Genomic DNA, 14116 nt, shown 5'->3' on the forward strand with positions numbered 1-14116 from the left:
ATTTGTCTGTATGACAGAGAAGAACGGTTGATACGGAGTGTGTGGTATTTTTCTTGGAGATCCTGGACTTAGTTCTGCTTGTTACAACTTCAGAAACTACAGTTTAATCCTGTTATGGCATAAGAAATTATATCTTATGGAATTCAAGTAATGAAGGCTTTATTGGGTAAGATTACATTTATTTTTGCCCCTAGGGTTAACTAATGTGATTTGACTTTTTATTTTTTAAAAAGTGTTTTGTGCTTTTACTTACTTTATTTTTTTCTTCCCTCCTCTGCTTGTTACTCGCCTCTGAAATCAAATCACCAGGGATGCGCGTAAGTTCACTTACGAATTTATAGCAAGAAATAAGGAAATAAGATACGAGCAGTGTTCTTAGATGTCTTGTATCTTCACAGTGTTGTTGAATTCAAGATGGAAGAAAGCATGAAAAAGGCTGCAGAGGTTTTGAACAAGCATAGTCTTGGTGGAAGACCATTGAAAGTGAAAGAAGTAAGACTCGCATCTGTTCTTTTAGTATCTTGGATTTAAGGTGAAGGGGATACCTCTTAGTCAAGCTTTATGGCTGGCTCATTTGCAGATAAGAATATTTGCCAAAGTAGAACTCTTCAAATAGAATTTAAAAAGACACACAGCTTGTTTTATTACCAGAACCTGTTGCCAAACTTGAGCTTGAACTCAGTTGTCAAGACTGAACTTGACTTAAAGAATAGGTGCTACTGACAGCAATGCAGAACGTGGGTAAAGCAAGTGTTTGGCTTGAACTGCTGGTGTTCTTCTTTATCATTTGATAAAGAAACCTGCATAAGTATTTTGTTCTTGACTCACTTCTCATCTAATTCTGCACCATAATAAATGTATTTTACAAACAATTCCATAGAATAAGGTGGTTTCTGAAATACTTCGAAGATTTATTTCCATTCTTATGGCTTTTCTATTTTCAATCACTATAACACGCTCAACTGTGCTGCGAGTTACTCCTTATCTATTGACAAGTTTAAAGCTTTATTCCAATACTTTGGGAACTGTAGTTGCATCAAAGGTCCAATTAAAAATCAAGAGACTTCCTTCAGTGTTAGCAGTGACTCTTGACCTTATGGTATGCAAGCTATATTTTTGGCTAAGCAAGCTTCATGTTCTGCTGTGCCTACCCCACCTCCCAGTGTTTGGGCAAAGATACCTGCACGAGTATAAGGTGGGAAATGTGTGCACAAGTTCCACTCCTAGCAACCTGCGTTCTGAGGAGCGCTTCAGGAGAAGAATGGAGAGAGCAAGTGGCAGCACTTCTTGGAACTGGCATATTAATAAATTCTGGGGGCAGTAGCCTGCTTCTCACTGCAACCTATCTTCTGGTACTGTTGACCTCTTATACCCTTTAAGGGAAGTGAGAGGTGAAATGGAAGGCTAGAAAAACAGTTCTGTCTGGAAGTTATCAGGTACTGACTTTTCTAAGGGGCTTTTGGAAAGAAGTGGGATCTGTTTTGCTGTTAAAGGTATACCTTTAACGGGTTGTGCCTTTGGTATCAGTCCTTGAGAAGTGGTTGTGACTTGACCAAGTCTTTGCAAAACAATTGCCATACTTGAATATTTCTGCTTCTATGGTAGAGACAGAAATGTACAGCTGAAATCAGCAAAGAAGCATGTTATTACCTTTAAGGGGTTCAGCACCATTTATCCCACGTGCCGCAGTCTGACTGCGGAAGGAGCTAAGTTCCTGTAGATGACCATTAGAAGTAGTTTTGCCAACTGCCTGTATGTACCTCTCCGTGTGGGCTGTCTCATTGCTGAGAAACATGAAAGCCTTCATATGACTGACCAAAAAAATAATAACTTTCACATGATTAATCCAGCTATCATTTCTCCTGTTTTCAGAAATGTGCTATTTTTTGCCTTAAAATTCAGATGAAGACTAAAATTCATTTAAATATGTTTTAACACATCTGTGTTTCCGACTAATTAATTCTATTTTGATGTTTCACTTTCTTCAGCATAAAGTACTTGTACATTTTGCTCACTGAATATGGTGTGGCGCTTCCAACTTAAGTGACATAAATTTACCATGTATTATGAAGGTACTTGTCTTCACTTTCAGTATGAAGTGAAGCTACGATAGCTTTATATCCTTGCTGGAAGTCTTCATCCTATACTTCATATTTTCTAGCATACCCTAAAATCATGAGTTTTGATAGTAGTACAGTGATACATTCCAAGTTTTTTTTCAATTTGGAAACCTAGTGTGAGGGGGAAAAAGAGCATCCCAAACCCCACTTTGTGAACTTTTTACACACTGTATCTTGTCTTGTAAGGAAGTCTAACTGCAAGAGAAATGAGTTGTACTGATTTGAGGATGCCAAAAGTTAATCAGTGTTTGTCTTCCAAGGCCTCCCTAGTACCGTTGTATCTTTAGAACAAATGTTGCTGTGGGGTTTATTGTTGGTATTAAATAATAGATACACACCTGCGGAACTGGGGGAAATGCATGGATAGGAGTAACTTGTGAACTTGAGGTGTGCTGGTGCATTGATCTGAAAACTTAAAAAAATAATAATTAAAAAAAAGTAGTTGGCTGGAGATCTGTAGGGACCTTGTATAAATGAATATCCCCTTTTGACTTTTGGCCTTGCTGCTAAATCCTCATGTATTCGTTGGGGTACAGATTAACTTAGTATGTTGTTTGTGTTTTTTTTAGGATCCTGATGGCGAACATGCCAGGAGAGCAATGCAGAAAGTCATGGCAGCTAGTGGAATGGGTATTGGTCCAGGTCCAGGTGGCCCTGGAATGCTCAATATCCCACCTAGTATACTCAACAATCCCAACATACCCAATGAGATCATTCATGCCTTACAGGCAGGGAGACTTGGAAGCACTGTCTTTGTTGCAAATGTAAGCGTTGTGTGGTCTCTGAACAGGGTCTAAATTGAGTAGAATCTAATGAATTAGAGGAAAAGCTGTAGGCTTCCAGCTCTATTCCAGTAAAATGAAGTATTCTGTGACTAGTCTTGTTCTCTTCAGTTGGAACACTGCCGAGTGGGAAGTAAGTTTTCACTCTAATGTATGAACAAAAAAGGAGAACTTCCCCTTGACTTTCAAGGGGTATGCCCTGTTGTGGATATAGCATAAAAACAAACATTTCAGTATGCACATAGAGCAAGAATAGGGCTAATTTTCAAATCCTAAAACTGATCTTGATGTGGAGAAATGTGTCTTGTTTGAAGGAGGGGCAGTGGGAACGTATTTAAGCAAGTTCAGTGGTGAGATGACAAGCTATATAAGAATCTAGAGAGTGTGAAATTGTGGAAGTTTGTTCAGCTTTAAAGGAAGAAGGTGAAAGGGATAACTGATGGTTGTCTCCATCACCCTGATTCAGATGATACAGAGAAGATGGGTCCAGACTTGTTGCCGTGGACATCAGCTGGAAGATGGGCAACACCATTTAAATACTAGAACTACTTCTTTTTACTTTGAGACAGGTGAAATAAAGGAGTGACTGCCAAAAGTCTGTACGCACTTAGGTGTTCAGAGCTGAGCTGGGCATAGCCCTGAACAACCTGAACTAATTATACCTGTTCTCAGCAATAAGTTAGAATAATGACTTTCAGAAGTTCCTTTCCAGCCTAAATTGTTCTGTGATTCTCTTTGTTAGTGAAGTTGTAAGATTAAGTTGTGTCCTGTATATTACAGTAATTGATAATTTGCATTTTTGAACAGAGCTAAAAACAACACATTTAGCATTCTATTATTTAAATTTTATCCCATCTCTGTGAAGATGACTACTCAGGATTCTAGAAACCAGGAAACGAAACTGATGAATGCTGAAGATACTCTTTGGATGGAAAGCTTTCTAATACTTCTAATATTACTTATCTTCCAGCTGGATTACAAGGTTGGGTGGAAGAAACTGAAAGAAGTATTCAGCATGGCTGGTGTTGTGGTTCGGGCAGACATCTTAGAAGATAAAGATGGCAAGAGTCGTGGGATCGGAACTGTCACTTTTGAACAAGCTATAGAGGCTGTTCAGGCTATATGTATCCTTGAAATGTATTACTGGTAAATAGTAGACAGGTTTGGCACTCCATCCTGCGCTAACTTCCATGAGTTCACAAATAACTGTTAAGAAAAGCAGGATGAAAATAAAAGTAGTAGTGTTACAACTGAGGATATTGCCTTATTGTGTTAAGTGAAGCCACTGAAATGTATGGAAAATGTAGGGAAAATGAAAAGGAGAAAAAAAAAAACTTCAAATAATTATTTTTGTTTGCTCAAAATCATTAACAAATAGATGTGAATTTCTAAGCCAAATAGTAATATTTTTTTCTGTCAGAGTTAGTATTGAATTAAAATGCAACTTCTAAGAAAAGATTTGTCCTAAATTCCTGTAATGGAGGTAAGGGAGGAGTGAAACGCGTCCATCTGCAGTGTAAGCAGGCTTGATCTGGTGTGTTTCCCTGTCAGCCATATTACACTGCAAGCTGTGATTTGCTGTGTAGCAGTCTACCCACACAAACGCAGAATTGCAGTGTGGATACTATTGCATGCTTCATCTCTCAACTTGGGTCTATGGTGTGGAAGGGAGAGAAATGTTTAAACACCTAGGCTGGTTTCGAGACACTTTAAGTGGTGTCTTAATGTCTTTAATATGAATCAGAAGACTATTTTTGTAACTCATGTTTTAATTTTAAAAACAAAACCCAGTCTTTGAATATTCAGTGATTTGGTTTGGAAGCTTTTCAGTTTTGGAGAAAGCGAAAGGGTATCTGATAACCCGTGAATGACAGTATAAGAAGCTACCTGGAGTCTTGTGGTTTTCTGATAGGGTTTTCATCAGATAGTACTTGGAGTTTTAAGACTTTTTGTGGTTCCAGTGCTTGAAACATGATCCTTAATGAAACGAAAGCGATGTTTAATGGGCAGCTGCTGTTTGACAGACCAATGCATGTAAAAATGGTAAGTACGTTCAGATTCTTACTAGTTTTTGAACTGATAATGTCCTCCAGACTTTTTTTTTTTTTTTGGATGATGTGTGGCTTCAAGGTTGGTGCGACCTTCCCAGGGCAAACAAAGGTAAATAGCACATTATGACAGAGAAGTACAGCCCTGTACTTTCCATCTCACTTTCAACTCATGGGTTGAAATACTGGGGGAAACGAGTTCTGTTTAAAGGACTTGGCCTAATACCTAATGCTGTCAACTCACACAGTTATTGAAGGTTATTTCTAATTATTTTTCTAAAAGACAATCATAAATATAGTAAGAATTAGTTTAGCTTTCTCGAATTACCTTTTAAAAAAAGATAGGAAATCTTTCTAGTGAGAAAGCAGGCCAGAGTTGTGTACAAACTTAATGTATCAAATTATTTTTAGGATGAACGAGCCTTTCCAAAAGGAGATTTCTTTCCTCCAGAGCGACCACAACAACTTCCTCGTAAGTCTCTGCTGTATGACTGAATATGTTATGTTTTTAACTTGTCTTTGCAGCAACTTGAATATTTGCAAAATGAGACTCAATTCAAAAGCATTTGGCTCTCAGGTTTGCATTTAGAGATTTCCTGTATATTCCTGGATTATATCTATTACTGAGTTTGTCTGCTGACAAGCAAAGCTGAGTTGTTAATAGTCCATAGGAAACTTGTGCTCAAGAGGTACTGCCTCTGTAACCTGCCATATGTAGGAGGAACAGATGAATAAACAGAACACAACTAAAAACTCTGAGCTGTTGTTAAGATGTTTAGGCAACTTCTGTTACTCCCCATCTGCTCAAATCCAGCCCGAGTAAAACTTTGGTTCAGCCTGCTGAAAATTGGGGGTTCAAATGGCCTTAATATCTAAGAGGTTAATATAAATAAGTTTCAGTCCTGTTTCTTTTTGGATACTTCCTTCAGCTCATAGCTAAAAGTTTGTCTTAAAAACAGTATTCCATTCATGTTCTCAAAGCTTCCAAGTCTCTTGGTTGCAAGTCAGAGGTCCTGATGCCTTGTAGGGCTATTGTTAATAACAGGTTTTAATGGAAATTTCATCAGTTTATAAAGAAAAGTGTGCACCCTTCTACATACTGGTACCCTGGGTGTCTAATGGTTTTCCTTCAGTTTAAAGGGCTGGGTTGAGTTCTTAAGCATCTTCTAGGTCTTCAGGTTTCTTAGGGGAATAAATACTAGAAGGGAGGGTACAGGGATAACAGAGCCAGGCTCTTTTCAGTGTTGCCCAGTGCAAGGACCAGAGGCAGTGAACACAAACTGAAATAGAAGGCTCCATCTAAACATAAGGAAACTTTTTTTTTTTTTTTTAACTGTGTGGGTCACTGAGTAGTGGAGCAACAGATTGCCCAGAGAAGTTACAGAGTCTCCATCGTTTGAAGTATTCAAAAGTTGTCTGTATGTGGTCTGGGGTAATGGGCTCTAGGTGACCCTGCTTGATGTGGGGGATTTGTGCCAGATTACCCCCAGAGGTCGCTTGTTCCCTTGACCATTCTGGGATAAGATAATGAAAGTGTTGAGCAGGAGTAGACTGGGTCGGAAAGGAGAATTAATGGTAAGGAAAAGCCCTACTGTCTTACAGCTGAAACTGTTCTAAAATGTATGTAATTCTGCTAATTCAGCCAGGATTTTTAAGAATGTTTTTTTAGTCATGGAAAGAAAACCTGTGTATGCTGTTATCTTGAATAATTCTCTATCAACCCATCCTTTAATTAAGCAATTTTCTGTGTATCTACCAGAACCTTGTTCAGCAGCCGTAGCATCCACAGGTTTTTTTTTTTTTTTTTACTCTTGCCATGACTTCCTGTAATGGTACACCTCGTCAAGAGAAAATCACTGCTTTTCTGTTTAATTATTACTGTATGAAATGGAACAAATAATAATGGAAATGTATTTCTTGGCCTTTAAGTTGGGGGGATGGGAGGGAGGAATAGTATCGGTATCTTGTGGTGTTGTAAAACATTAAAACATAATTCAGTGCTTCCTGAGATCATTATGTTGAAATGTAAACAAGGAAGTCCTATTCTCATAAGGAAAAAATGCTATTAAGCTGTTTGATTCAAGTGCAAGCAGAGAACTTTTTCTTCCTGATCCACTCTGACAAAAATGAGTTGTTTTTTTGTGTTTTTTTTATTTGACTGGGGAATCCTTTATTCACTTGGGTACAGGAAGAATCAAAATTGTGTCTGAGAATGATATATATTTTTTGTTTGCCTAGGAAAGAGGCTGGCTGTGTGCTCTGAATTCTATAGGTGGCTGTCATTAATAGGTGGAACCTTGCAGTTATTTAAATTCTTAGCTGCAAGGGAACCTTGGCAAACATGAAAATAAACCTTTTATCAATCAAAGGTAACATTGTGAAAAGGTTAGAAGTTCTTTATACTAAATTGCCCACTCTTTTCTCCTTAGATTGAGTTGCACAAAATAAGCAGTGTTCTAGCCAGTTATTTTTCAGGAGTCAGCTTAAAACCAACCAAAAAAAATCAACTTTTCTCAGCAGTAAGATAAAACATAGATGATGAAGAAAATATTTGGGATTAATTTCCAGTCTACTTCAAGACACATCTACTCTAGATTTACACTTTCATGCATTAAGTACATACCCCAAAGTGGGAACACAGCAAGCTTTTTTGGAGAATAGAAGTCAATTAATTAAGAATAAAACTTGCTGTTTTGTCAAATTATGGAAACAAGGCTTTTTTGATATCTGAATATTTTCTTCAGATGGTCTTGGTGGTATTGGCATGGGATTAGGACCTGGAGGTCAACCTATTGATGCAAATCATTTAAACAAAGGCATGGGAATGGGCAACATGGGACCTGGAGGTAAGAAGATTACTCCTACGCTTTGTTTCATGAGAGCTTTAAGCTGTATAGAAGGGTAGATAGCTTTGTTTGCCTACACAAAAAGTTGAAGTGTATTAGGAGTGTTAAAGCCAAATGAGTTCTTCCTGAGCTAAGTCATGAGCTTGATAACAGAAACTTGAACCTAACCAACTGCTCCATTTTTGTTTTTTACCATGGTAAGGGCACAGCTCTCATTTTCTGACTCTTGAGCATGAGCAGCAGACACTGCAAATATACATAAAACTTCTAAAACCATCTGTCACTCTTAACACTTGTTAGTGGGCTTGCAAATCTATGTTTAGGATATATTTAAATAGCAAAAAGTTTTAAAGAGCCACCTAAAAAGTAGCACACACTCAGCTTTCAGTTTGTAAATGCCTATGGTTTTTTCCACTTCCTGCTTTTATTTCTTGAGAAGGAATGTTGCAATCTACTTGAGCTAGCACATGTAAGCTTTCCAGTTCAGAGTGGATGTGCTTGTATGATTTCTTTCTACAGCCAATCTAATGGCTGATGGTTTGTAGAATTACATCTGCTACATAAAGCTTTCTCTTTTATTTTGAGGAATGGGAATGGAAGGCATGGGCTTTGGAATGAATAAAATGGGAGGTAAGCTGTGTTTTTTGAAATGTATATAGCCTGGGTTGTTTTTTTTTTTTTTTTGAAAGTCATGTAAACTTAGCTGTATGTGCCTAGCAGGCATTTGTTTTCCTTGGAATTGTCACCAATTTAGTGATGACTTATGTTTTTGAGTATTAGTGAAACTGCTGTAGATGTACGGGGAAGGGTTGAAACCTCAGAAAATGTGAGCAGTGGTTTGGTCATGAGACTTCTAAAGCTTGGCCTTGATTTAGGAGATAAGCTGTGACCAAATTCTGACCACAGTTAATGAATCTGTGATAGAGTTGTCTTGGTGCCTATGGAAAAGATCTGAGGAAAACTTATTTTGGTGAAATGTAGCATTAAGTTGAAATGCTAAAGCATCCCTGGAAATTCCTTTCTTTTAGGAATGGAAGGTCCGTTTGGCATGGAAAACATCGGGCGCTTTCCAGCTGGAATGAACATGGGCAGAATGAGTGGTAGGCATTAGTTTTTTTTGTTTTGTTATAATATTAAGCTTCCGAGTTCAACAGCAGTCCTTGTTCTCTGATGTTCTCTGAAACTGTAGCACTGGAGACTGGTCATATTCCTCTTTCCAGCTTTTATTGGAAAAAACTTAAAGGCTTACATCTCACACAGTGTCTGCAAGGCCCTTATGGCCTCTAAGCTACAAAAAAAAAACAAGTTCAAAGGAGTTGCCTTCAAGGACTGCTTTGGAAAGATAAACGGTGCTCTGTCTGTATTCACCAGAAAGACAGAAAACTACTCCAAAGCAAAGTGTCTTGTCTGTGTTGAGATGAGTCCTGGATTTTTGTTCTTGTTATTCTGGGGGTTGTTTTGGTCTCAAAAAGACATAATAAAATGATCAGGAGGACATAATAAAAGTTTGCCTTGCTGTTAATCTTTAAAAACTATGCCTCTAGTAAAATGTTGATACCCTGAAGAACATATCAGACTTAATCTTTACAGAAATGGATCGTGCCATGGGTGGAGGATTTGAGAGAGAATTTGGAAGAAATGAGATGGGAATGTCTCGTAGTTTTGGAGACACCTTGGAAAGAGGAATAGGTCAGTACATAAAGCTAAGTACTTACACTGCCTATTGGAAATACCTGAACTGTACATAAAAAAAAAAGTGCATGTTTGTAACAAAACAGGCCATATTTTACACATAGCTTCTCTAACACTTTGATCAAATTTTGATCAAACTAATTTCAGTTAAATTATTATTCTTGCTGCACAATCCCCAGGGCATTGTACAGGACAGCTAGCAGCTAAAATTGTATTTAAAATACTACTTTCGCTACCTGAACAACTGGGTTTTCATATGCATTCAAACTTCTCTCCTTGTTTACACATCAGTTTTTCTTCTTTGAAACTTTTATTGTGCATATGGAACTCAAACTTGTTAGGAAGGGGTAAACTCTTGCACACGGACTAATGAGGTGACCAGTCCCTTAAAATGTGTTGTAGTCGTGGTGATCTATGTAATCAACAACAGTACTCTTTCCCATCTGAAATAACTGCTTCATATTCTGCAGCAGCACACACGTTAGGTAGTCACTTTTTTTTTCTGAATAATGATGGTCTAAAGGATTTCAGTACTGTATGCAATGCAAGCACGTGTTTGGTTTCAGTATGTGTTTTGACTATTTATAAATTGTGTGTTTTGTTCCAGGTGGTGGAAATGCCAGCATTCCTGGGATTGAGAGGATGGCACCTGGCATTGATCGTATGGGCTCGGGAATGGAAAGAATTCCCTCTGGGATGGGGCATGGGATGGAGAGAGTAGGGTCAGAAATAGACAGGATGGGTCTTGTTCTGGATCGCATGAGTTCCAATGTGGAACGGATCGGTTCTGGAATTGACCGAATGGCCCCTCTGGGCATAGATCACATGGCTCCTAACATTGAGAGGATGGGACCAGCTATTGAGAGAATGGGTTCTGGCATAGAAAGAATGGGCTCTGGAATAGGCTTTGGCATTGAGAGGATGGGCGCTGCCATTGAGCGTGTTGGTACCACTATAGAAAGAATGGGATCAGGTGTAGAACGAATGGGTTCTGGCATGGATAGGATGGGTATAGGCATGGAGCGTATGGTCCCTGCTGGAATGGGAGCTGGGATGGGACAGGTGATAGAGAGGATGCCAGGTGGCCTGGATCGCATAGGTGCCAATCCTATGGAAAGAATAGGAATAGATCGTATGGGTGCTGCTAGCATGGAGAGAATGAGCTTGGAGCGCATTGGAGCCACTAATATGGAAAGGATGGGTCCTGCTATGGGACAGGGCATGGGAGCAGGCATAGATCGCATGGGACTTGCAATGGGAAGCAATTTTGAAAGACCAATGGATATGGAACGTGGAAACTTTGCAGGCAATTTTGCAGGCTCCCTTGGAGGAACTGGAGGACCTGCACCTGGGGTGGCCCGAAAAGCCTGTCAGATATTTGTGAGAAATGTGAGTAGCCTTCATCCTAGTGCTTTATGTTGATTTCTTTTGTGTTCTTTTACTTTAGTTACAATTTTTAATATTGCATGCTGCCAAATGTGGGGTTGGGCAGGCCTTTGTGAGTTGAAGCCATTTTCTTAACAGGAGAAAAGCTTTCTGCGTATGAAAAAGACGGTGCTGAACTATGGCTTCCCAGGATGGAGAACATGTTTTGAAGAGACGGAAGTACTGACAAGTCGTTTAACAGTTCCTCAGTAATTGTTCTTCTTTTTCACAGCTGCCTTTTGATTTTACATGGAAAATGCTGAAAGATAAATTTAATGAATGTGGTAAGTTGTTATATCACTGGAAATCTTTCCTGAGAACTGGATATCTCTTGTAGAGCTAGGAATTACTTCTATGTCCCTGACACTAGTACCTTACTAAAACTTCACTCAGACTTGGGAAAACATCAGATATTCATGTTGACAAGTGGCTTGGGGATGTTTGCCATCCTGCAATGCCGACAAGAGTCCTACAGGATTGAGAAGATCAGAATGTTTTGACTGTCTAGTTGATAACCCAGTCAACACGTGCCCCTTCTCAGCTGTCTAGGGCTGGATTTATTATGTGGATAGCCTCTCTGTAGTTACAGGTAGAGACAGGAACAGAGAGAGGGAAGTCCAGGATGAATGATGAGATTCATTTCCTATAGCAAAAAGCTGAGAACTACTGAAAAGCACTGGCAAGATGCTTTATTTTGAAGTGAACACGTTTCTTTGGGGAAACTGTCCTTAAAAGAACCTTAAGTTAGTATTAGCAATAATAAAAGAAAAACGAAGAAATTAGGGAGCTAAAAGAATTCCTGAATCAGCTGCATATTGTTAGATGTATTTAGGTCCAGCTCATGAGACATCTGATCTTTAGAAAAGCTAGTCCCACATGGATTTCTTGCTTGCTACAGCGACCAATTTCCTGTATTACACTGTGGAATAAGTTAACTTCCTAGAGGACCAGTTAGCATAATTCATTAGGGCTTTCTGCTGCTTTGAGAACCATCATGCTCTTTAAGAGTCTTTGTGAGCGTACCTTTCTTTTCAGAGGCTTAGATAAGCTACTAATGGTTGAGGTAGGCTGTGCAGCTTCTAGGGGACTTCTCATGGCAATGGTCACTGGTAAAATGGTCCTAGAGCTTTAAGTTTCAAACCAATGGTAGTTTCAAAAGGTACGCTTTCTGTGGCTTAAGGTAGAGAACTCTAAATCAATACAGTCGTGTGGTACCTCCTAGATTAAACAAGAACCTTTCTTTTTCTTTTGAAGGTCATGTGCTGTATGCTGATATCAAGATGGAAAATGGGAAGTCTAAGGGCTGTGGTGTTGTTAGATTTGAGTCCCCAGAAGTAGCTGAGAGAGCCTGCCGTATGATGAATGGGATACAGCTTCGTGGGAGGGAGATTGATGTGCGAATTGATAGAAATGCTTAAGTAGATGCTTTTTTAACATTGATACCAGATTTTTGAATTTGTATTTTTTCTTGTTAACCATTTTAATTTGACTGGATGTAAAGGTGTTAAAACAGTTCAATTGCTTTCTGGAGTAATTTTAATTACTTTTTTAACAAATGGATTTCCATTTTACTGTTTTTGCATTGGAACTGCAATGTGCACAATCTTTTTTTTTGTAGTTGTGGCATCTTGTTGACATTACAGATGTAAACAGTATGACTTTGATAATAAATGCAAGTTAAAGATTTCAGTCATTGCATCTATTACTGGCAGCACATCCCTATGCTTGCAAAAATATCTGTAAACCAAGTAAACTACAATTTTTATTCTCTTGTGAAGTGTCAAGAAAGTGTATCTTTGGGTTGTCAGTTCATGACAGTGTGAATTAGACTTTAAAACAATGCACCTGAACATTCATGCTAGTACTCAAATGTCTTTAGTGTATCAGTTTCCTGTGTTCAGACCTGGTACTGGGGCTGGTAGCTTGATCTTTCTCCAGTGGCAATGCTGATTCAAAAAATAAAAGATCCTGTACCTTCAGTTGTCAGTGCCATGCTGAAGGCCTGAACTAAAAAGGGATAAAACAAACAAAAAAAAAACCATACTTTTTCCAGTGTGGGCCAGGTGTGTCAGTCCCAGGTGGGGGCAAGGACCAGTATGTGAGTGGGAAGCATCTGGTGTGGGTAAAAAGGCAGGAGGTGGGATATTTCACCTTTTTATACAAGTAATAACTTTAATCACTTTCACTTTGCTTAATTATTTGGGTCAGAATTCTTGTTGCAGGAGAGATGAAACTTTATGCTAAAGGATTAGAAAAAAACGAGTAAAAAGCCATTTGAAGCTTTACTTTAACATTAATTGCATGATTACACTTATTAGACTTTTCTTCAGGTGAAAGGTTCCCTCTGTGTTTCATGGTATTCCTGAATTGTGCTGCCACAATCAGAGTAGCCAGAATTCCTCGACATGGAAAACCAGCTTGAACTAGATACTTCTGAGCTACTGTGAAGCATCCCCATCCCCATACACACCTTCAACACTTCCTCCCCTTCAACCTCCAGCGTATACCTTCCAAGATAACATACTTCTCAAAAATATTTTCTGTATGCTTCAAGCTAATGAATTTTAGTTTCTTCTGCTTTTTCAGTCACAAAAGGCTAGCATAAAATAAACACCTTTTCCAACACCTCATTCAGTTCCGTTACGCTCACAGATGTTACAGGATGTACAGCTTATTTTACACAAAGTTTTTATATTACAGTTCAGTAATGGATAGTTCTCTTGCACAGCTGTGCTGTTGAAAGGTAATTGATTCAGGGAAGTGTAGAAGTTTCCAATCAGCTCTGCTATTGCAGAAAAGGTAGCAAACAACCCTGAGTTGGTACGTTTGTTATCAAATTAGCTATCTCTTCTGAGAGCTGAAGAAAAAACCTGTGGGAATGTCCCATTTTGGGATGTATTTTAGGGGATACTTCAGGAGATAGTCGGCGTGCTGCCTAGGCTGGAGAGAGATGCTGGGAAGAACAGAAGAGTGGATACTGCACTTGATCTTTTGGATTAAAAAAATGCCCTCTTAATAAAAAAAAATGTTAGTTGCAATGTTGTTTGCCTCATTTTGGGGATAGGCAGGGCTGTGCAGCCTGGGCTGTGAACACACCCGGGGGCACCCAGAGGCGATTCGTCCCAGGCTGGGCTTCAGGCTCTGGCCGTAACCGACCACAAGGGCAAACCCTGACCGAATTTACTCGTTTATTTAACTCTCTT

General features: G+C 38.9%; 1 protein-coding gene across 5 annotated transcripts; it reads left to right on the forward strand.

The window, feature by feature from the left end:
- The first annotated feature begins 176 nt into the window (after nt 1-176).
- Nucleotides 177-12602, forward strand: HNRNPM (heterogeneous nuclear ribonucleoprotein M). Of its 5 annotated transcripts, none has more exons than XM_013098623.5 (13): nt 177-317; nt 399-492; nt 2690-2884; nt 3873-4026; nt 4896-4945; nt 5362-5422; nt 7695-7796; nt 8382-8426; nt 8825-8896; nt 9387-9485; nt 10096-10877; nt 11146-11197; nt 12168-12602. In XM_013098623.5, exons 2-13 carry the CDS (start codon nt 415-417, stop codon nt 12329-12331), a joined length of 1854 nt encoding a protein of 617 aa, XP_012954077.1. In that variant the 5' UTR covers nt 177-317; nt 399-414; the 3' UTR covers nt 12332-12602. The 5 variants fall into 5 exon arrangements, 4 of the variants coding, with proteins under 4 accessions (XP_012954077.1, XP_071885245.1, XP_071885244.1 ...); XR_011805248.1 differs by having other exon boundaries at nt 181-317; nt 11013-11197; XM_072029144.1 differs by lacking the exon at nt 7695-7796.
- Nucleotides 12603-14116: the final 1514 nt, after the last annotated feature.

This window comes from Anas platyrhynchos, chromosome 29, assembly GCF_047663525.1.
Source record: "Anas platyrhynchos isolate ZD024472 breed Pekin duck chromosome 29, IASCAAS_PekinDuck_T2T, whole genome shotgun sequence".
Lineage (NCBI taxonomy): Eukaryota > Metazoa > Chordata > Aves > Anseriformes > Anatidae > Anas > Anas platyrhynchos.